General features: G+C 33.9%; 2 protein-coding genes across 2 annotated transcripts; both read right to left on the bottom strand.

Moving 5' to 3' along the window:
* Positions 1 to 1169: 1169 nt before the first annotated feature.
* On the bottom strand, positions 1170 to 3639 carry LOC127709290 (uncharacterized). Its single transcript, XM_052214750.1, has one exon. The coding sequence runs from the start codon at positions 3629 to 3631 to the stop codon at positions 1934 to 1936; it is 1698 nt and encodes a 565-aa protein (XP_052070710.1). The 5' UTR covers positions 3632 to 3639; the 3' UTR covers positions 1170 to 1933.
* Positions 3640 to 22099: 18460 nt separating this feature from the next.
* Positions 22100 to 24078, bottom strand: LOC127709291 (uncharacterized). The gene has a single exon (XM_052214751.1). The coding sequence runs from the start codon at positions 24065 to 24067 to the stop codon at positions 22406 to 22408; it is 1662 nt and encodes a 553-aa protein (XP_052070711.1). The 5' UTR covers positions 24068 to 24078; the 3' UTR covers positions 22100 to 22405.
* Between the last annotated feature and the right edge of the window lie 1876 nt (positions 24079 to 25954).

Genomic DNA, 25954 nt, shown 5'->3' with positions numbered 1-25954 from the left:
ATTTTACTTATAAATGGACTTAGTTTTTCTTCCAGTTAACATTACATACAGTCTGCAGTTTAAGTTTTTAAAACATTTATTAGATTCATAAACTATCCTGGATTTTTACCAAACTCGGACAGAAGCTACTTACAATCAAAAGATAGTATAGAGAGGAATATTTTTATTAATTTTTTTCTTCATTTTTGTTGAGCCTGCGATTAACAGCAAAAGTAGGCGAGACACTGGGTTCCGCGGAACCCTTACGATTTTTTTATATAGATTAGACCGTTCGTTTTCCCGTTTGAATGGTTTTACACTAGTAATTTTTGGGGCCCTTTATAGCTTGCTGTGCGGTGTGAGCCAATGCTCCGTGTTGAAGGCCGTACTTTGACCTATAATGGTTTACTTTTATCAATTGTGACTTGGATGGAGAGTTGTCTCATTGGCACTCACACCACATCTTCTTATATCTATATACAAGAAATGTGTCATCACATCGCTGTTCTTGTTTTCTTTCATTTTCATGGTTTGTTGACTTTTTGTTAAAACAATTTAACAACAATACCCTTTTACTAGAATATCAATCTTAAAGCTGACAGAGAACCTTTCACTCTAAAGCCGGTACCAGAGTTTCCACTGTAAAAATAGAAAAATCATTTACCAGAGACATATCACCTTCCACTAGGTTTTTGGGTTAAAACGCAGCTTCAAAAAGAGAAAATGTAATAAGGAGATGTGTTTAGATTTTCAAATGTGTTATCTATCCATAAGGACATATGATCATCACTTTTTTCATTCACTCTCTTTGAGTACTTCAAACAAGATTCAAAACCCTTGAAGTTTACCAGAAAACTATTTTTGAGAAAGAAAAAACTTCTTTCTAATTGATTAATCTATTTTCTGAAATTCTTCTTATTTATATAATGTTATTTCCTTGATATATAAAATACATTTCATCTGCATTTCTAAGTATTTTTATTAATAGTTTGAAAAATTTTGAAGTTTACATTTTTTAATTGCGAAGACATTAACGGCGGTAGTGAGTCCGTATATTATCAGTGAAGTTATTGGATACAGGAAAAGATGAAATATCCATAATGTGTAAGTTGTCAAATTTGTTTATTTCTGTATAAAATACATAAAAATATTAATGGGATAATTTTCACCTAACCTTATTCATGTTATTGGCTTTCGGCTTTGAGCGTTCCTGGTTATGATGGTAAAGCCAGAAAAGCGTTTCGGACGACTGAAATTTAAAACGTGTTGTTTTCATTTTATTTATATTATGGTTAAATTTCCTTGAATTTGCAGTTTTCAACAAACGATTGAGGAGATATTTTCTACTACAAAACTGAATCTATTTATCGTCATTTATTAGATGAATCTGACATAAATTATGATCCTTCTGAATCAAAACTTAACGTTTTCTTATACATGCAGATGCAACACTTCAAATATACATGCATGTGTAATTGTCTTGTAAAATTGATGCTTGTGTTATATATCTGTTCACAATACTCATTATTATGCGTGGTGTTTGTAAATAAACACCTGTGACTTGTGGATGAAGGTTGCATTTTCAAGATTTATTTATCTGAATGAAAAACATATAAATGTGATTAATCTATTTCATTGTTATTGTATTTTTGTTGAACATTCTGTTTGTGAAAGTCGATTTTCAAGGAAGTTTAATAATAAGGTTAGATGAAAATTATCCCATTATTTTCATGTATCTTATACACAATTCCTATGCATTTCATTTGATTTGATACATTGTTCTGAACTTCATGCAAAACATAACTAATAGTTTAGAGTTGATATTAAGCAACATTGACACAGCTAGAAGATTCTCCTCTAAGTTTAATGATTGTCTACAGTCTGTATGCATAATTGCAACTAGCTTCAAACTTCATCTGATTATGCATGCTTAAAATGTTTGCGATAATAGGTTTCAGAAACCAGAATATTCAATCTCATAAAGTTTAGCATTTGTGGAACTATTCACTGGTTGAGAACATCCAAGATAAAATGTTGTTGCACAAGTAAAAGCAACACAGTATGGATACTCTATACCCATGTCTCTTGTTTTATAGTACGATATCAGGTTACAAGAGTTGTCAAGAATATGAAATGCATGGCAGTTTACATCTGGTATAATAATGTTATTTAAAAGCGTACTTGCTATAATAACCGGTTCAAATGGTTGATTCTTATTGTTTAAATCTGGATGCCCGTTGTATGTATTCAATATACTTCCATCTTTTTTAAGTGCCAATATTCTGCTGTTACATTTATCTGCTTGAGTAAAATCTGCAATAAAGATACATCCGTCACTAGTGCTGGTTATACTGTTTGGAAATGTCAGTAATCTCTGTTTGTTTTTATCGTACTCATACACAGTTTCATGGATCCCGTCTTTATCCATTACAATCACGACTCTTCTCCCTGTGACAGGTATTACTTCACCAGTACTCTTTGCGCCTACAATAACTTTACCTTTTGTAACATGGACTGATATAATCGATAATGGGTCCACGTTATATTTTGACTCTTTGACTTTTCCACTGGTTCGTCTGATAAGTTTAAGCCTCGGTGTTGCATTAGCTAGCAGAATATCGCCATCAGGAGTAAGTGATATCCCTCTGATTGCCGTCTTTATGGTTGATACTGTAGTGGGGTTGTCTCCATCAATATTCATTCTTTGTAAAACTTTGTTAAAACCATCACCTAACCAGCATGATCCATCAGAACAAATAGATAGAAAGTGGCAAGACTTTAACCCAGTGACGAACTGCTTTTTCACTTTCATTTTTATAATATCAGGTTTATCTCCACAAGAGACATCAGTTAGAGAACCAAAAATTGACGGCGTTAACTTTCTTGGCATGAATTGTGATGTACAAATATTGCTTAAGTCAATTGGTTGTATGGCAGTGTCTAAAGATATCTTTACTTTGTCAATATTTTCAAAAACCTTTGCAGGATCTGTGGACTCAATAAGTTCACCAATTTTCTGAAACTCTTTCTGCATTTTTACTCTAGAGTCCATTGTCTTTTTCTGTTCTTCAGATATGAAATCTTCATTGAACTTCATTTGTTGATGTACTTTTTTCGAAAATTCATCGGCATGTTCTACTAATTCTTCTTTCTGAGCTTGAATGTCTTGTAAAACTCTCCGACCTTTACACGACTCTGATATTCGCAACTGGTTGAGCTTTTTTTCGTCATCAGCAAGTCCTTTTTCAGCTATTTCAATTTTCAATTTTCTATTCTTCAGTTTGTCTAGCTCCGTGTCATATACTTCCTTTATTTCAGAGAAACTATGCCCAGTGTGAATTTTAGCGATGCATATTGGGCAAACAAGATGGTCACAAGTACTGCAGAAAAGGCAGCATGATTGGGCTGTGTGTTCTTTACATTTGATGGCTGTAAAGTTAAGATGAATATTACCCAAACTACATCCAACTTCTTTTATATCTAAAATGGTGTGGTCATCTGCATTTTTAAACTTTGGATGAATTTTCTCGCGGCATTTATTACACATTAGTAAGTCACAATCTAAACACTTCCATTTCAATTTTGTCTCGGATTCACAAACGCCACATGAAATAATATCCTGAGCTTTAATGATGTGTTTTGATAGCGCCATTTTGTTTTAAAAAGATGTGTACTATTTTACATCCTCTTAAATACTGATAAGTGGATGAATTTTTTAAGGAAGAAATTGAATCAATATATGTTTTTATGTATATATATGTTTTTATCTGTACCATTAACACAAGTAATGAGGAAGAATTGACGGCAACAAATAATTGAATATCATTGTTTTAAGGTATTGGATATGAAAAACATAAAAAAATGATTGATATATGGGACAGCACAACTCTTTGAATAGATAGGAAAATAGACGATAGAGTTACGAAAAAAGAGCCGAAAACACCTTTTAATGAGTACTTTTCGCTAATGAAAAGATGAAATAGGTTTATGTGTTCAGAGAGCCGTTTACGTCAGATGCAACAACTAAACGTCACATAAAACATAAATCCAAAAGCTGTCAAAATACGTATTCAACAACGCAATATGTCAAACTCTTCCTACACTTATGAGTAAAAGGAGTAGGTTCACGTTGGTTCAACATTTGCCCTAAAAATTCCATCACATTTAGCTTCAGCATTATTTGATTAACATATTATGTACAAATATATGACAAATACAGATTTAACCAGCTCTGTCGTATTAAAAGAGGAGTTAGGTCATATATAACGTGAGAATAGTGCATTCGTACGATGAAAATCATAGTTTTGTTTTATTTTCCCGACAATTTTCGACATTGGCCAAATGCATGGACCATCATATTGTTGTATAAGGATGGATATCTCGCCCATATACATCTTTATATAACAAATATATGGTCGAAGGACGTGGTTAATATTTTCAGAAGGAAATAGACCTTAGAATTGCAGTTAAGTTGAAGTCTAAAAACTGGTAATTTTTTTCCATATTTGTTACGCTTGGAGGGCGTATTTTTTCAACGAACAATTGGCACTGTTATAGGAACAAACTATAGATGTATGCTCCTCTTCATGCCGACATGCTCCTTTATTCATATGAAGCAGAATTCATACAGAAGCTTCTCGGAGAGAATAAAAAGAGACTAATGTTATCCCTTAACTTCACGTCCTGCTATATAGATGATTTCCTCTCACTAAATAACTCAAAGTTTGGTGACTATTTTGATCGCATTTATCTCATCGAACACCAAATATATGATACCACAGATACAGTCAATTCTGCCTCGTACGTTGAATTGCATCGAGAAATTGAAAATAAGGGTTGAATGAGAACAAAACTATACGACAAATGGGATGATTTCAACTTCCCAATTGTTTACTTTCCATTTCTATGTAGCAACTTGTAGCGCCTGTATTTGAAGTATATATCTCCCAGTTGAAACGTTATCCCTCAGCTTGTGTTTCCTATCATGATTATCTTGATAGAGGGTTGCTGCTTACAAGGAAGCCATTAAATTAATGGTTACAAATGGAGATTTGTATGTCCCCATAGCGTTTTCCTCCTCTTTTTAAAAGCTATCAGGCGAAATCAAACAGAAGACAGAAAACGCGTCTAGTTTATCTACATATGCATATATTTAAATATTGTAAATATTGGAATTTAGATATGGTATTACAATTTTCCGTTTTAGGGCTAAATTTCGGTCTTCGTGTATCCCTTCTACATAAACAGAGAGACTATCAAAAATCTGCCATTAACACCACATGACTAAAACAATAAGATAAATTAAAGTCAGGTAAGGACTTGGTACAATCATGTTAAAACAAGCGAGGTAAAATTAGTTTCAAGATATCAGCCTTTCACCGTTTAAACTCAACCAGTAGACTAACAAAGGTGCGAAATAACATACAATAATAATAACAAGCAGTATAGGAAAACACTTAAATTTAAAATTACGAAATAGCAGTTTGGCGTTCTTTCTTTGCATGCCAATTTGAAGGCTATACGGCATATCCAACCAGAAAGCTTCATGATTTGGGATCTTGGAAATGCCGTTTTCCATCTTACTTGATACAATATATCCCTCATCTGAATTATTATCCAGTTCCGCTTTTAGCCCTCAATGCAATCACATCATATCCGCAATTACATTTTGATTATTTTGACATCAACACCAAGGACAGATTATGACTTTTTGAAAAGTGCACAGATTTGAGAACAGACAATTATTTTCATTTTCCTGTGTTTAAAGTTATTGCAAATGGATGGTATTTTTGTTCGAGCATATTGTTTTTCTTTAATTGTTTAACATTTCTTACCGATATAACATGTTACTTTTATTATTCTTCCCTTAGTTTATTTATTTTGTATTTAAAATTATTTATTTTGTAAAAATATTTCCTTTCTCTATTGGTACTGTACAGGTATACCTAACAAAAAAATTATTTTCATTTACCTGTGTTTAAAGTTATTGCAAATGGATGGTATTTTTGTTCGAGCATATTGTTTTTCTTTAACTGTTTAACATTTCTTACCGATATAACATGTTACTTTTACATTCTTCCCTTAGTTTATTTATTTTGTATTTACATTGTGTCATAGGTCAAATTTATTTGTTCAGTGGATGTTCAATGGTGTTGATATGTCCTTTGATTGAGTTAAGCTATTTCAGTTGATATTTTATAGTGTGTCTTTCTATGTTGTGATGTTACACTAGTGTTTCAGAAAAAGGGTGAAGGTTTGGTACCATTAAAACGTTTAAACCCGCTGCATTTGTTTGCACCTGTCCTAAGTCAGGAATCTGATGTTCAGTAGTTGTCGTTTGTTGATGTGGTTCATAAGTGTTTCTCGTTTCTCGTTTTTTTATATAGATTAGACCGTTGGTTTTCCCGTTTGAATGGTTTTACACTAGTAATTTTTTGGGGCCCTTTATAGCTTACTGTTCGGTGTGAGCCAAGGCTCCGTGTTGAAGACCGTACTGTGACCTATAATGGTTTACTTTTACAAATTGTGACTTGGATGGAGAGTTGTCTCATTGGCACTCATACCACATCTTCTTATATCTATAAGATATATGTTTTTGAAGTATATGATTACGTTTTACAACCACTGGGTCTGTGCAACTGCTGGTGGACGTTTTGTCCTCTGATTATCACCAGCCAAGTAGTCAGCACTTCTGTGGTGACATGAAATAGCAGTGATACGGTGTAAATTTTCTGTTTATACAATTGCGAATTATCCAAAACACTAAGGGTTTCTTGTCCTGGTCTAAATTCCATAGCAGTATAATAACACATCTTTTCTGAATTTTTGGTTTTCAATGCTCTTCCATTTTGTATTTTAATTCGCCCTCCCCAAATGATTTGATTCAAGTGCCACTGGTGAGTCTGATGTAGACGAAAGTCGCGTCCTGCTTAACAAATTATAAGCCTGGTTTCTTTGTTGGTTTTTTTAAGCAAAAGTATGTTGGCACACTTTAAAGTTATAAAATGAAACCTGAGGAACCAGCACATATCCTGACGACATTTTTTTAACACAATGAAAATTTGCATAATAGGCCTCATGTGATCACGTTTACCCCTTCCATTTAACGCCGTTACACTACATTATTTGAGACAATTTGTTTGCGTTAAGTCTTGTTTCTTTGTCATGTTGTTTACGCACATATATGGATGGTTAAGGGCTCAAATTAATATCCAGAATTCCAGCAATGTGATTCAATATGCATCACACATCTATCATGTACTGTTAAGTGACAATTCTTCTCTTACTGACAAATATATTTTCTGTAAAAACCGTCTCTTTAAAAATATTTTTAACAGATTATTGTATAGTATGCTATCCTATTTTGGCTCCATATCATGGAATTGGCAACAAATATGTATGATCGTAACACTGAATTTCTAAAAGAAAAGAAGCTGGATGATGTTCATCTAAATTTTTATCACTTTGTGAGTAGAAGACTATAATACTTAAATTTGAATATTATAATATTTCTATGGATCCCAGTGTTGCAGTGGTGAGCTGAACTAACATCGAGCAGGAAGATCGAGTGTTCGAATCTCATAGCCGGAGGTGGACAAATTATTTCCAATATTTAATTCAACTAAAGTTAACTTTATTTTCAAAAAGACAACTTAATACAAAAGTCAGATTAAGAAAAATATATGTTTTTTTTCTAAGAATTTTGGTGCCTAATTGCACCAAAACTCTCATTTGATCTATGATTACGGTCCATGGTGTGCCACCAGTGTATAATAGCTTATTCATTAGATATTTCCTTGTAAAGGCTACATTTGTTTTACTGCTTGAACTTGTGTCAGTGATTGGATTTGGACGAAAAAACGCATTCAAATTTTCAGAACTAATTGGTTACTAGATGTTATGTTTTCTCTCTCTTTTCTTACAGAATGTCCAAGCTCAGAAAGATGTACTCAACAAACACGAATATCAACTTACTAAAGGAGTAAAACAAACAATGAAGATCAGTGAAGATTCTATTTATTTCGAACAGAAAAAGGACATTGTCAAAGAGAGAAATTGATGCAGGTATGCATTAAATTATACAATCTCATAAATTCCATAAATCCTTTAAATTTTGGAAATATTGGTATTGGAAAATGAGTCTTAATAAACTGCCACACAACTTATAAACCTAAAGTCAATTAAACTATGATAGATAACTCCAACTTTTTTTTGTCCCTGACCTTCAAGCAGAGATAAAAGTGATTAGAAAAAAAAAGGAATTCCGCACTGAATTAAAACATTGCATATATTTATTTTTTTTAGTTTTGGGGAGTGATAATTTTGTTCTCCCTGTTGAATACTCTGAAATATTAAAGTCATCAGAAAGTTCCCTTTTATGATTTTATTTTTATAGTCATAACTTTTGATTTGTATTGGGTGTATTTTACATTTTTATGTGTTGAAAGTAAAGGGTTGTACTACTACATCTAATACCAATTTCTTTTATACCTACTATTTGTGAGCTTTATGTTTTAAAACATTGGATGATTTTTTTCTCACTGAATTTGTTTAATTTCTTATCGATGAATTAAATTGTACACAATTTCATTTTAATTTCCGATAACAAAGACAATTTCCGGAGCTTTAATGGTATATTTTGATAACCCATGTTGAACAAGTGTTATACTTCCTGGCATGTGACTACTCAGCCATTTTCAGCATAAGAGTTCATGTTTTATTAAAACTAATTTTCAAATTAAATGTGCATTATTATTTACATAGTGTGCTAGTGACCTAATACGGTATATATGGGTGTCAAGTATTTTGCCGCTATTCTTTCACGGACTGTAACTAACGTTACCTTTGTAACGTCAACACGTTTATTACGTTATTGTAGTCATACAAGCAAGTAGAGTCATTAAAAGCAATTAGAACTGTTCACACGTATTCTATTTACACAAGCGAAGTACTAACCAACTAAACCCAAACATTGGTGCCGTGACTCATGGAGAAGCTGAAAGCAATTCGTGGTGGACACAGAAGCGCCGTCACAAGACTAATCAATAGAACTAACCAGAAAATTTCAGAAAATGAAATCGAGAATCATGAACTTTCGGCAGCCACAGACACTCTGATGAAGAAGAGGAACTTACTCGAAACTTTGGACACACAGATTTTAGATGGAACAGAAGTCGGAGATATGGAACAGGAAATTTTGGATAGTGATGAATTCAATTTACATTTGGAAGTGTCAATTCACAAATTCAAGGACATTACATCAAACTCAGGAGCTAGCGTTCTAAAACCTACGGTGAGTGATTTTTTAAATCAAGGTCCAGCAGCACATATTTCAACACTTCCAACAACAAGCAATATTAATCACAACACAAATCAGACACAGGATGCTTTTCAAAGCACTTTTGTAAATCACGGAGCAAACGCAACTTATAACCCTTCTCCGAATTTCTATCATAGACTACCAAAGTTAGACTTGCCTTCATTTTCGGGAGATATTTTACACTGGCAGACATTTTGGGATTCGTTTGAATCAACCGTACACCAGAACCCTGCTCTTACAAACATACAAAAGTTTAGTTATCTAAATTCACAACTCAATTACGAAGCAGCACAGTGTATTACAGGGTTAGCCCTAACCAACGCAAACTATGATCAAGCAATTAATTTACTGAAGGAGCGTTATGGTCAACAACAGAAAATTATCAACGCACACATGCAAAATCTTCTTGATTTACCAAGTCCTTCATTTACCCTCAGTAGTATTAAGTCATTTTATGACAGATTGGAAGCGAATATCAGGGGACTTGAATCCCTAGGTCAGACGCAAGATACATATGGATCCCTTCTTGTACCCATAATTTTCGGGAAACTACCCGCAGAAATGAGGAAAAACTTAACACGGGAACACGGAAAAAATAGCTGGGATATAATATCGCTGCGTGAAGCTTTAGCAAAGGAGATGTATGTACAAGAGGCTGGTAATGTTAATACATGTATGTCCGATAATATGACATCAACTGCGTCTTTTCACACGGGAGCCGTTCCTAAGACAAGCACAAATAAACAACAATTTAGGGGAAATCAGATCAAGACCATGAATACACGCTTGACAGCTAAACCATGTGTATATTGCAAACAGTCGCATTCGTCAGTAGATTGTACAAACATTGTAGACCACGAAAAACGCTTTACCATAGTTAAACAGAAAAACCTTTGTTTCAATTGTCTCGGAAATCATAAAGTTTCAGAATGCCGTTCTAAATTTAAATGCCGTAAATGTAATAACAAACATCACACAAGCCTATGTAATAAAGACAAGACAAAATTACACGATGAGCCGACAACCGCATCTGTAAATGCAGTTGATATTGAAGAGGGAAATAGTAACACATCTATATTTTACACTTCGTCAACATTGCCCATGCAATCTAGAACTGATGTACTACTGAAAACAGCAATTTCACCAGTTTGGACAGGAAACCAGACCGTATCCGCAAATATACTGCTAGACGAAGGCTCACAGAAATCTTTCATTTCAGAAAATTTAGCTACAAAACTACAAATTACAACAAAGGGAACCACCACAGTCAGTCTAGCTGCATTTGGAGACGCAAACAGGAACGTGCGTAACCTTGATAAAGCCGTTATTGAGTTGGAAACCCAACAAGGAGAAAGAATACCAATGGAGGTGCTTATTGTACCCACAATAGCTGCCCCTCTTCAGAACCGAATGAATTACGAAGCATCTAAACTTCCGTATTTAAAAGGTTTAAGATTAGCACACCCCGTATGTGAAGACGATAAATTTGAGATTTCTTTGTTAATAGGCGCAGACTATTATTGGGACATTGTTGAAAACAATATAATCCGCGGAAATGGTCCAACAGCTGTGAAATCAAAAATTGGGTATTTATTATCGGGACCGATGAACAACACAACAGGTAATACAGTTGCAGCTTCAATGATGAATATTTTGGTACAGCATAAGAAGGAGGAGATTGATTTAGAGCGTTTTTGGAAACTGGAATCCATGGGAGTTACAGCAGACGATGAGTCAACACAGACAGACATAGATTTTTATGAAACATATCAGAAATCTAGTATTATGTACAAAGATAATCGATATATTGCCAAGTTACCGTGGAAAGACGATTTTCAGGACTTACCAATTAACTACAATATAACAAAACGTCGTACTGAAAATTTAATAAACAAGCTCAGTAAGGACCAAGACATGCTAAAAATATACGGAAGTATAATTAAAGATCAAGAAAAGCGTGGATTTGTTGAGAAGGTTAATGAGGAAACCGACAGAAGTACAAGAATTCATTACATTCCACATCATGCTGTTAAAAAAGATTCAACAACAACACCAATACGCATAGTTTACGATTGTAGCTGTAGAGAATCACCAGACAAAGCCAGCTTGAATGATTGTCTCATGTCAGTTCCACCGCTTATAAATGATTTGACAGGAATTATCACAAGATTCAGACTACACAAGTTCGCAGTAACAACGGATATCGAGAAGGCGTTTTTACAGATCCAATTAGACGAAGAAGACCGAGATGTAACAAGATTTCTTTGGTTGAGCGATTCGAGCGACCCTACTAGTCCACTAATCACCTATCGTTTCCGAGTAGTTCTTTTCGGAACAACTTGTTCTCCATTCATGTTGAATGCCACAATCATGAAACATCTGAAAAATAATTTGTCAGATACTGCTAGAGCATTGAAGAGAGACCTGTATGTGGACAACGTTTTGTCGAGCTTTCATAGCGAGGAGAATTTACTATCATTTTATAAAGAATCACGTCAACTTTTATCCAAAGGAGGATTTAATCTTAGGTCTTGGACATCAAACAATAGGAAACTGCGCAATATGGCAGAGTCGGAGGACTGCATGGACAAGGACAAAACTATTAAAATTTTGGGACTTCGATGGAACACTGAAACTGATACGATATCGTTTCAAAACAGCATTAAAATTGATAAGGAGACATATGTTACCAAGAGAGAAATTCTTCAACAGTCGTCAAGGATATTTGACCCGTTAGGAGTATTAAGCCCAATCACCGTCCGAGCTAAGATTTTGATGCAGACTATATGGGAGAGGAAATTTGACTGGGATGAGCTCTTACCAGATGATATAAAGAGTAAATGGTACGCTTTATTGGAGGACTTACTACAAGCAGTCACACTTGAAATACCGAGATTTTATTTCACCAATGAATCATCTGCAAATATCAACACCAAGGTAAGGAAACTACATGTATTTACCGATGCTAGTCAAAGTGCCTACGGAGCATGCGCCTACATTGTGGCCGGAGATGAATCAACGCTGGTTATGGCGAAAAACAGAGTGGCCCCTTTAAAGCAAATAACATTGCCAAGACTTGAATTAATGGGAGCATTAACAGGAGCGAGGTTAGCTCATCATTTACTGGAAAATTTAGGAGACATGGAAGTAACATTTTGGTCCGATAGCCAAATTGTATTATCATGGATTGCGTCGATGAAACCACTGAAGAAATTTATTGCTAACCGAGTGACTGAAATCAAAGAACTGGTTAAAAATCAGCGATGGAAATATTGTCCAACGGACATGAACCCTGCAGATTTACAAACTAGAGGCACATCTGCAGATAAATTTCTGAACAACGAATTATGGACACAAGGACCGAAGTGGATTATCAAAGAAACTGAATGGCCTACTTGGAACGGAAACAAAATGGCATTGCTAACAAATGCTGAATATGACATTGAGCCAAATTTGTCACTACTCACATAAACACAGAATCAGAATGAAGAATCGGGACTTCACCGGATTATTAATTTAGACCAGTTCAGTAGTTTAAGAAGACTTTTGAGAATTACCGCATATATACTAAGATTTATCAAGAATTGTAAACTACAAAAGAATCAAAGGAACACATCAGCCCTTACGGTAGAGGAAATTAACCATTCAACATTATTATGGATCAAGAGCACTCAGGATAATTCATTTCATCACATCAATTCGACTAAAAGTCCGTCAATATTAAAACAGTTGAAACTTTATAAAGACGATCAGAACATTTGGAGATGCGGAGGCAGAATTAACAATGCACCTTTGAGCGAAACCGCTAAATTTCCATATTTGTTGCCAACAAAACATAGTTTCACAACTTTGGTTATAAAAGATGCACATGTGAAACAACTTCACGGAGGAGTAACTAGTACAGTGACTTTATTACGTCAGACATATTGGATTTTGAGAATTCGTCAATGCGTCAATGCAGTATTACGCAAATGTGTCACCTGCCGTAAAGTTATAGGGAAGGCTTATCAGAAACCGGACCCGCCACCACTACCAGTAGATAGAGTTCAAGATACATTTCCATTTACCGTGACAGGCGTAGACTTTGCAGGACCACTTTATGTAAAAGATTCCGACAACTCTAGAGCTAAAGTTTACATCTGTTTATTTACTTGCGCCTCTACTAGAGCCGTACATTTAGAGATCGTTTCAAACTTGACAGAGGAGTCTTTTATTTTAGCCTTCAGAAGATTTGTAAGTCGTAGATCGTTACCAAAAACAATGATTTCAGACAATGCATCAACTTACATAGCCGCCAGTAATGAAATTCAACGGCTAACGAATTCGCAATCTTTATTAGAAAAAATACAAGATCAAGGAACAGAATGGAAATTTATTCCAAAAGGAGCACCTTGGTACGGAGGATTCTGGGAGCGTATGATCGGACTAACCAAAACAACTTTAAAGAAAGTAATAGGGAGTAAATGTATACGCATGGAAACATTACAGACAGTCATCACTGAGATTGAATCTACATTGAACGACCAACCAATCACGTACGTGTCATCAGATGTCAACGAACCTGAACCATTGACACCTTCTCATCTTCTTTGTGGCCGGAGAATAAGATGTTTACCGTATCCGTCTACAAACATGAACAATTTGATTAATTTTGAACCAAGTACACATAACAACTTGAATCAACGTCTACAGGATCAGCACAACATTATTCAACATTTTCGACGAAGATGGAAAAATGAATATCTTACATCATTAAGGGAATACCACACGGCTTTAGGACACAATAATCAGACTATCAAAGTTGGTGATGTGGTTCAAATACATGAAGATTCGCCTAGAATTAATTGGAAGCTAGCCATTGTAGATGAACTATTGGTTGGCAAGGATGGACTCGTTAGAGCAGTGAATTTGCGTACAAACAATGGACATACAAATCGTCCAATTTCAAAGTTATACCCGATAGAGGTTTCTTGCGATTTGTTTCAATCAACACTTGACACCAAAGAACGTAAATCGAAGAAGGACGCCAGGGAAAAGATTCGCCAGTTGATGTCTTAATTTTATACTTATACAGACTTTAATTTTTCAAATGATTTTTATTTTCTACATACATTGACTTTAAGTTAAACTGTGAATATTTGCGATATCTATGTATTTATTAAGAATTTTTATCATTTTCACTTCTCGGCGCCCCCAGTGTCAAGTATTTTGCCGCTATTCTTTCACGGACTGTAACTAACGTTACCTTTGTAACGTCAACACGTTTATTACGTTATTGTAGTCATACAAGCAAGTAGAGTCATTAAAAGCAATTAGAACTGTTCACACGTATTCTATTTACACAAGCGAAGTACTAACCAACTAAACCCAAACAATGGGGTCAGTCAATTCCATATGGAGTGAGAGTGAAGCTCGAATCCCCATATGGAATTTACTGACCCCATATATACCGTATTACGTCACTAGCACACTATGTAACGAATTTATCTTACCGACTATCCTAACGTGTGAAATTTATTTTGTGACCTATCAAAATGAGCAAGTCTTCAATACCGTTAGCATTAAGAAACTACTTCCATTGATCCTACAAAAACAGATGCCAACAATAACAACTTGTTAGATTTAAATGTGATTTATAAATTTATTTCAATCTTCATCATCAATTTCTTTGTCTGTTGAAACCTATAAGATTTTTCTCAGTACCGTTTTGTTTTTATAAAGGAACGTAACACCACTACTAACCGTGTATGAAATAAGCCCCGCCTCCCTACTAACCTAATATGGAATATACACGGTCTCCACGCGGACGCTTTTAACCAATCATATTCATAGAAATGTATAGGAGGTAAGATAAAATATTATACTGATTGATATCGTGAATCTAAAGTTGTTGGAGTATTGAACACTGTTGAAGTACATCAATTGTCATAATTTCTTGTTCACCTAACGTAGAATAGAATTTATCAGCAGATTGAAAAATCTATACGAATTTGGTAGTAATAATAATTGTGTAATTGTTTCTATTATATCAGCCACATAATACAGGTGACTGATCTCATAATCTTTTCTTTCGTCTATCATTCGTTGTTATAGACTAGATGATATTGGTAGAATATAATGTACAGTTACGATATGAGCATATTATAGTAACACATCTAGTTTATCCATCTACTACAAAACTGAAAATAACAACGTGCTGAAAAGGATGAAGATTTTATTTGTTCTAAATACTAGTAAGAGATATTTATATAGATTACCGATACAATGTGAAATATCATTTGAATATACAGGCTCAGAGAAAATCATTGTCGTATGCTCTCAAAATGTAGCCAGAACGGGTGAGTCAACATCATAGACGTCGCATACTATAAATAACTTGCCATGCCTGTTCAGACTCGGCAAAAATTGTCAAATGGAAATTGGATACAGTCCATTAATTCACTGATAAATCAATTATTTTGTTTTTAGGATCTAAGATCACAATTGCGACACATACAAAGCGTATCGTTTAGTCAATTCTTAATGGTGATCGTAAATTTTGTGTACTGTTGATTTCAGAGAAGAGCTTCTGTAAATATAATGTTAATGCATATATGTAACGAAAAAGTCAAATTCTTTATTCAAATTGGGAGAAGACTTTGTGCAAATGGGACACAATAACCCTCAACCAAAGTTTACGGCTGTTCATGAAGGTCCGATCTGGTTTTAATGATATTAAATAATATTCGTATGCATTTGGCTTTCCAATTACTTTTTAGAATCGACAGCATCTCATGATGGTTTTTACAGATACATATCTCGTACGTACTAGAATCGGCATCATACATTGCCTCCGATCACAAAGGTTACAAGAACAATATGCGGAGCTTTAATGATAGATTTTTAGCAGGAATTGCTCACCGTTCCGAAGCACCTGAAATTACTCCAGTGTCTGGTGGAGGTATTGTTGCTCAGGTTTATATGTAAAGTTTTGTAATTGCTGTTTGTTCTTTCGTTGTTTTCATTTTTGGCCAATATTTTTTATTGAACATTTTGTTTTAAGTCAATATAAACATGGAGAAGTTTTCATGTTATATTAGATATGGTCTTTTTCAATTACATGTTCATACCCCGAGCTTGTTTTATAACAGGGAACATTTGAAAATCGACCACGGGAAAAAAGATTGTAATATTCTAGTTAACAACAGAAACAGTATTGTTATATTTTTAAATTAGCTGTTTACAAAGCTGTGAATTGTATAGATTATAATAGCTCTATGTGACAAAACCTTTCGGAATTTTGGGTCCTCAATGCTCTTCAACTTCGTACTTAATTTGACCTTTTAACTTTTTTTATTCGAGCGTTACTAATGATTCTTTTGTAGACGAAACGCTTGTCTGAAGTACAAAATTATAGCCTAATATCTTTGTTGAGTTTTATTATATACAACTTTAGAAATCAATAGTTATTTCAACATTACAAACGAATATACCTGATCTGACGCTGTGACGTCACCCGTTGTATTCAACTAAGCATAGTGTCTTTATGACACATATCAAACTGCAAAATACCTATCACAAGTTGTCTGTCCCTTTTCATGTAATAGTGGCAATACCTGTTTCTTTCAAAGGTTTTGAAATGACAAAAATGTTTTTTAATAAGGACAAAACAAATATTACCATGAAGTGATTTAAAACCCTGTTTTTAGGGTGCACACGCAATACTGGCATTATCGATATTTCCTTGACTCTAAATGCCTTGTTTTAGAGTATTTGAATATATAGATAATAACACAATTTTCGAATTAAACAAACAAAATGTTTAAAACATAATCGTGTATCGTTACTTTTGTTGATTAGTAAACAAATCAAATTCAAAACGAACATTATTTGAACTGGTTTCAACATTCCTCTTATAGCAATAAACTAAGCAGAAAAAAATGGCGTAGCTAACATGGTAGAAGTAAAAAAATCATTATTCTTAGAAATTTAGACAACATAATTGCCAAAAAGGAAAAAAAAAACACAGAAAAATTAACTGTTGTGTTACTCAAGCTAAAATCTGTTGATGATTCAAAATGGGTAATAAATCATTATACAGTGGAGGATTGTACAATGTATGTTGTCTGACCCTTATAAACATTAAAAGTTTTATAAACTAACGGAACATGTAAATTATCCTAACCTTTATTCATGAATGAATGTAAAATCATCTTTCTCAAGACTAAAGTCAAACAAGACGTTTAAATTTGAAAACAGTACAGACTTTACCTAACTACCTATGACCATTTCTTTGATCATTTATGGGACAGATATTCAGCAAACAGTCAACCAAGGAATTGAGCAAAACCCATGTCGTATAGTAAGATATAAAAGTCCATGACATGACAATATGTGAAACGGGAAATCAAACGGTCTGATTTATTCTGGGGCAATAAATGTGGCAGAAATGAACCAACACCAGCCTCTGAATAACAGGCTTCCTGAGTTTGGACTGAAACATAAAGAATGTGGCGGGTTAAACATGCTTGTGAGCAATCAACTTTTACCTTAACATCTTACTGTGGTACACCAAAGAACAACATAAAAACACACTATAAAATGTAGTTTGAAAGGGCTTGACTCATTAGATATGCACAATGCACTAAAAAAACTAAAAAGACTCAAAAGACACAAAGTACCTATCTAGAGTACTCGCTGTTATATGATGTGGAAGTTTGCTCAAAGACCATTACAACTAGTAAATATATCTTGTCGTCCCTGGATAAAATATCAATTAGTGTAATGACGCCATCAACAGTCTATGAGGAAAGCACAACCTTGTGCAAGGCCCCTCCCCTCCCCCCCCCCCCCAAAAAAAGTGTCGATGTAGTGAAAATATGATGCAGGAACAAAAACCTTCTGTATCTGCATCCTATTATCACTTCATAAATATATAGCAATATGTATTTTGTTATGTTTTATAAGAGATTTCCAATAAAATGACATATGTTCGTAACTCGACGTACGGACCTAATGGGACTGGTTATTGCCATCCATTGAATTTGGTTAAATACGGCGCTGAAGTTTAAATCAAGTATGCGAAGACTCTTAATCATACTCTGGAATTTTCTTCCATATTAAATAATTTTAACATGATGAAAAATGAGAGAAATCATGCATTTTTTTTATTTATCACGTGGTTCTCTAGATTCCCGCCTTAATTTTCACTGACATAAGACCACGCATATCCCTTACCTATTATACGATCGATTTAAGTTATCATTCATGGTTTTGATTACGCCAATTATATTTCAATATACTTTGCTCCATTTTTCTATATTTTACATGCTTATTTTTGTCGTAATCCGATGTTCTTTCTTTATCTATCGATCTATTTATTTAAATTGGGGAAAAGGGGGGGGGTGCAATTATTAGAAGAAGAATTTTTTCTCACAATTTCAAAATCAGTCATGTCAGAATCTTCCAAAAAAAATTGTCCTGTCCCCAAGTACGTATAATCTTAATTTCTTTCGCTTACAAAAGTAACTCCTGCTTTAACCTTGTAACTTATAAATAAAAAATGAGAAGATCATCTCGCTTCAGATTTCATTATTTTTATTTTTTCCAAACTTACTTGTGATTAAGTAGTTTTAAGACTTCACTCTTTGAGAAATAAATATATGGGTCCAGTGAAATGACGAAGTAATGATCGGTGCATTTGATTACCGGTAACTGGATAAATTATTCCCTTAAGGTTCGTCAAAGGGAATTGAAATACATGGCCGTGTTTACACCACAAAATCTACTATGAGTACAGACAAACTGATTCATCTAAGAAAATTTTAAGGCATGGCAGGACCTAGATATATAAAAGTTATATGTAGTCTATGTTTCAGAAAATTAAAATCTTACCTGGATTTTGATGTTCATTTTTTTCCAGTCTGCAGAAGATAGCAAAATAAACAAACACTTGAGTTTCATTTGATACAATCCACTCAGTTACACAGTTTAAATCACCTATTGTTTGCAAATATGTATTGACCGTCTATTGTCCATTTAAATCAATACTATTCACAACATTTATTATATGAGGGGAGCTTCTCAAACCTCTTACCCAACTTAGTTTATTTTGGCACCCTCTGCAGGAATGAAAAAATAAATGAATAGCAAAATCCAGAAAAGATTATAATTTTCTGAAACATAAAATGCATTTAAAATTTGATGATCTAGTTCCTGCCATGCCTTAAAACTTATTCGGGTGCACAGGTTTGTCTGTACTCAGAGTAAAATGAGTTGGTAATACGGCCATATACGCAAAAAGGTTATGATGAACCTTAAAAGTTGTTGTTAATAAAATGATCCCAAATTTAATAACAAAATATAAAAAATTAAAATAGCAGATTTTGGTAATTTTTGAATAGTATCTTTTCAAAAGTCATTTTATTGGAAATCTGTAGTATTAAAATTTGCTGCTATGAAATTTTTGAAATTATTTTGAAATTAAGGAATATATCTCCCTTATGCAAAACTCTGATTCCTTGTCCGGATTTGGCTATACATAAGGTCCTTTTTGGTTTTATCCGCTCTTTAACATTTATATAAGATTATAAATATTTTAATACTTTGGTCTCGAGCATCACTGAAGAGACATTAATTGTCGAAATGCGCATCTAGCGCATTAAAATTGGTACCGTTTATGTTATTCCAAACTAAAAGTCAAATGGACAGAATTTGTGCTGCTTTGCTTCATAAATAGTATTAGCCAACGTAGATACAAGTATCTTGTTTAAGGGAGGGATAAATCTGACAATCTGAAAATCACTCTGGCTCTGACAAAAAGTTCTTTGAAACTGACAGCCTCAAGACGCTTGATTTCTTGATTGACAACTAATTTGTTACGTGTCGAGGACTTGTTTTAAAAAAAAAAAACAATCGGCATTCCCATGGGATCAAACTGTGCTCCTCTTCTTGTAGACTTTATTCATAAGAGGCTGACTTCATACAGGAGCTTCTCAGGAAGAATGAAAAGCAGCTAGCATTTTCATTTAACTGCAAGTTCCGCTATATAGATGACGTCCTCTCACAAATAATTCAAACTTTGGTGACTATGTTGACATTCCAGCAGCGTCTGCATACGTAGTATATATCTCCCAGTTTATATGATGTTCCAGAGCATCCATTTCCTATTATGATTAAAGGGTTGCTGCTTACATGGGAGCTATTAAATCAAGAGTTTCAAGAGAGAAGATGAAATCATCCCTTCAAAAATTTCACGGACGGCTTCACGAGTTGGTTGACCGTTCTGGAATATCTGTTTCACAGATGACGACGGATATGTTTGTAACCACAATCCCATTCTCTTTTCTTCGAATGTGACCTACATGTGTACTTACATGAGCAACATTATGGGTGCCACATGTGGAGCAGGATCTGTTTACCCTTCCGTAGCACCTGAGATTACCCCAGCTTTTGGTGGGGTTCATGTTGCTCAGTCTTTAGTTTTCAATAATGTGTTTTGTGTACTGTTGTTAGTCATTTTGTCGTTTTTTGTTTTTTTGTTATGGCATTGTCAGTTTGTTTTCGACTTATGAGTTTGAATATTCCTTTATCTTTCGTCTCTCCTTGAGAATTTCGGGAATTTCAACTGATTTAAAAATCTAATTTGATACAAAAAATTCTATTTTAAATTTCTCTCTATCTATCGTCCTTTTTCTAAAAAAAAAAAGGTTCATCGGAAGATACCAAGATTCTTGTTGATAAAAATTACGTATCAACTTCACAAATAATACATGATGGTCTTGAAGTATAGATTCTAGGTACTGACGTTGTTTATCATCATAATTACGTGTTATAGTTTTCATTCTATTTGTCTTTGTATATTTTCAACCTTTACTGTTTAGTCCATTTTTGGTAATATCTTTTTGGCGTGGCTCGGTATTTATACATCCCGCCATTGTGTTATTGTATTATTGTATTATGGTCATTTTTTGTATTCTTGTCTTTCATTTTTGCTTATGTGCTTTGTCTATAGAGTGTCTTTATGCTATTTTGTTTTTCTTTGTTGACATAGTTGGTTTTTTTTATAGTGATTAAGATTATAAAACAATGTTGACTGCTGTACCTAGTTTTTGACATTTTTACCTAGTATGTCAGTTTGTTTTGCTCACAACATTGTTGCCAATATAATGGAATTCTAGGCGACTGTCATACAAGTGAGAGGTTTGGCTAGCTATAAAACCACGTTTAATCCACCATATAATCTACATAAGGAAATGCATGTACCATCTCGAATATTTTACTTACTTCTAGATCTAATTATGCTTGTATTTCAGTAGCAAAACCTCCATAATCGTTCGATTTATTTGAAAATTTCAAAACAGATTCTACACTGCTGATCCCTATCCCTAGTTTTCGAGATATTTGTTGATCGATAAACTGAATATCCTAAGGAACATTGAAATAGAATCAGGTTAAATTTGGCCAAGTAGTTTCAGAGAAGATATTTTTTAAAAGTTAAGACGGCAAACAGGCGGACAACGATCACGAACGCCAACTGGTGGGAATAGCTCACATAGCCCTGTGGTCTATGTGAGCTAAAAGCGACATAAAACAAAAGCTGACCAAAATTTATGATACGGTTAAACTTGTTTCCTTTTCATTTCGGATATGTTTCTAAGATTTTCAGACTGAATAAATCTATGAATATCATTACATCGTAACAACACAGTTACTTATTAGCATTGAATGATGTCAAAATTGTTAGCTAATCATATCTTAATTTTTTTCGCTAAATTTTGCAACATCTCTTGGATTTTCATAATTAGTGCATTTAAAATGGTAATCTAGAAACCCATTTATTTAAAAAAAAATTATAAACCACATAAATCTTATACACATATTTGACAATTAATTTCAAGTTATTATTATTTTGCGTTTCATGTTAACCTATTGGTTTCCTTACAAAAATGTGTAACTGTCAATATGATGTTTTAAAAGACCTTTTGTGTTTCATATGGTGGTATATATTTCTTTATGGAAGACCACTCCACCTTATTATGTTATTTTGAATTTCAGCAGCATACATCCTTAATTTTCATGAATATATTGAAACTAGCAAAGTTTTAAATTTTAAAAGTATTAAAGTATTTAGAACCCAGAATACTCGATCTCATAAAGCTTGGCATTTGTGGCCGTTTTGGCTTCAGAACATCCAATATATAAAGTTGTCCCAGTAAATGCAACGCAGTATGGTTTCACTATCCCTATTTCTCTTGTTTGAAAGTATGATATCAGGTTACATGAGCTATCAAGGATGTGAAATACATTAAGATAACGATCCGGTATTATGATGTTACCTATCGGAGTACTTCTTACGCTAACGGGTTCAAATGGTTGATTCTCATTATTGATGTCTTGGTGGCCGCTGTATGTATTTAAGATGGTTCCGTCTTTACCTAGTGCCAATATTTTGCTGTTAATTTTATAAGCCTGAGTATAATCAGCAACAAAGATAGTCCCATTAGAAGTGCTGGTAATACTCCTGGGGTATGTCAGTAATCTTTGTTTATTCCCATCATGTTCATACACAGATTCATGGTTCCCGTCTTTATCCATTACAATTACCACTCTTCTTCCTGCGACAGGTATGACTTCACCAGGACTCATAGCACCTACTATAATTTTATGGTCACTTGTAACGTGGAGTGACATTATCAATAGTAGATCAACTCCATATTTTGAGTCATTAACTTTTTCATTGTTTCCGTTAATGAGGGTCAGCCTAGATGTTGAATTAGCTAGCAGGATATCGCCATCTGGGGTAAATGCTATATCTCGTATTCCTGTCTTGATGGTAGCCATTGTTATGAGATTGTCTCCATCTGGCGTTATCTTCATTAAAGATCTGTCAGAATCACTACCAATCCATAGTGAACTGTTTGAACAGACCGCTATAAACTGACAATATCTTATTTTAGTGATGAACTGCTTGTTCACTTTCATTTGTGTCAATGATCCAACAGTTGATGGAGTAATCCTTCCTGGTATGAATTGTGGTATATATGAATGACTTAGGTAAATGGGTTTAATGGCAATTTCTAAATATTTTTCTACTTTGTCAATATTTTCAAAAACCTTAAAAGGGTCATAGGAATTAATGAGATCATCTAGTTCATTGAATTTCTCCTGTCTTTTCTGTCTGGAATCTATGGCTTTTGTCTGTTCGTTGGATATGGAATTTTCAGTGACCTTCATTTTGTGTTGTACTTCTTTTGAAAGCTGATCTGCATATTTTATGACTGCTTCTTTCTGAGCTTCAATGTGTTGCAAAACCTTCTCACCTTTGAGGTTCTCTGATATTTTTAGCTTATTAAGCTCTCTTTCATCATCAGCGAGTCCCTTTTCCGAACTTTCCATTTTAACTTTTATAGTCTTGAGCTTTTCGAGCTTCATATCATATGCTTCCTTGATTTCTATGAAAGTATGTCCAGCATGAATCTTTGGAATACATATAGGGCAAACAAGGTCATCACAATTACTACAGAAAAGGCAGCATGATTGTGTCGTGTGGGATTTACATTTTATGTTTGTAAAGTTAAGGATTCTTTTACCATCGTCAAGTCCGACTTCCTTTATATCAACTAGTGTGTGTTCAATAGCGTTTTTAAACTTTGGATGAATTTTATCATTGCACTTATTGCACATTAGTAAGTCGCAATCAAGGCATTTCCATTTTAATTTTGTCTCTGATTCACAAAGATTACACGAAATAATATCCTGAGCTTTCATGACAGATTTTGAAAACGCCATTATGTACAGATAATTTACTTCCTTGACTGGGATTTCTCTGCGTCAAATATATGCTTGACAAAAATGATTGAGATTATACATTGAAAGTATGTCATATATTATCAATGACATTAAATATGTCAAATGTCAGATTGTTTTGTTCACCTTACATAAAATAGAAATGTTGTTTAATTCACAAATCAATACATAGTTTGTTTATATATTAAGTCAGTAAGATCCAAACTGGGACTATTATAATATTAATATTATAGTCGCAGATCAAAACTATTACCGTTCTATCTCCACTTTATATTTTTGTACTAATGCTATTATCTATGACCTTATTACACCCATGTCATTAACTCATGATACACAAGTCCAATAACTCAATGGTAAAATTCATCATAACTACTGAACAAAAATGTCTTTGGTTACATCTCCAAAATTATTCTGAACACAGATAAACATGTGCAGTTGGAAAAATATTAATGCCTATCATTCTCCAAATATATAAAAGATTGTTTGATGGATTTTTTTTTGTTCCTGCAGAAGGTATCAAAAATGACCTCAGTAGGGTAAAATCTTTGAGATGTCCCTCTAAGGTAATAATTGTATGGACAATAGAATGACAATTAATATCTACACAACAACAGGTGATTTAAGCAGTGTAAATCACTCATCAAAGATACCAGACTACAAAAGACTCATCAGTGACGCTCGAATAGTGAAAGGTCAAATAAAGCACAAAGTTGAATGGGCAATGAAGACCAAAAATTCCGAAAGGTTTTGTCAAATACAGCTAAGTTAATCTATATACCTGGGCTACTTTACGTTGGTGAAACTCGACAAACTTTGCGTAAAAGGATGAACCAACACCGGTCTCATAATAAAGATCCGCAATTCAGGGTCCTTTATAAACATTTTAATCAACCGGACCACGATCCTTCTTTATCTATGAAAGTACGTATCATCGAGAAAATTTATCACCACACCAATAGCACTATACTAAGTACTCCTTTCCGAAAAGATAGAGAAAATTTCTGGATAAGGGAACTAGGTATTGCAATGCCATATGGTTGCAATGATAACATCAAAGGAGTAGGGAAAAGTCCAACCTGCAGTGATGTAAATGTAATGAGCTTATTTAATATTAACTTAAGACCCCAGCATAGTCATGGACAAAAACATTGCCATCGGCACAATGTAAATAAGTCTTCAAAATCTAGACGGCATTCTGGGAGCTTTTAATGACCTTTTTCACATCTTCATCATCCACTAGTGTTACATTACATTAGAACTATTCTTTTTTCTCTTCCTGTTCATTTTCTAAAATGTTTGAGATATGTGCACTTGACAAGGAATGCATAAATAAATTTTCTTCAATATACAGACTGGTCAGTATAATTTGTGATGTGGATCTTTTCCGTTTTTTTAAACCAGTAAGATCGGAACCATAACATAATGAAAATATGAAATTCATTCCAGTCCCAATTTCTAATAAAGGAATCTATGCTATCAACATCAGCAACGTTCTTCGTCACAAAGAAGTAACATATAAGAATTCCACTTTCTTTTCAAAATCATTTTGTTCCTATTGTATCCTACAGTCACACAAAAACAATTGCACCTAAAGTATTTAACCAAAAGCAAGCATTGCAGGGCCTTGATTTAGAAGAATACCTAAAAAATATGTGATTGTTCCTACTCGCCTGATATTTACCAGCTCATCAGATCATGTCATTACTGGGGATCTAAACATAATTCAACATGAACATCTCCAAAAGGTGATATCTCATGGTCCTAAGTTCAGAGAACCCCAACACATCAATTGGAATCATAACTTCAAAATAATTATGGATTCCATTGAGGAATCGCCAGAGCATGGGCTAAACGAGAGGCATTTGAACT

This window comes from Mytilus californianus, unplaced genomic scaffold, assembly GCF_021869535.1.
Source record: "Mytilus californianus isolate M0D057914Y unplaced genomic scaffold, xbMytCali1.0.p SCAF_7, whole genome shotgun sequence".
In the NCBI taxonomy this organism is placed as follows: domain Eukaryota; kingdom Metazoa; phylum Mollusca; class Bivalvia; order Mytilida; family Mytilidae; genus Mytilus; species Mytilus californianus.
The sequence above is the reverse complement of the archived record's forward strand: the minus strand, read 5'-3'. Positions and strand labels throughout refer to the sequence as shown.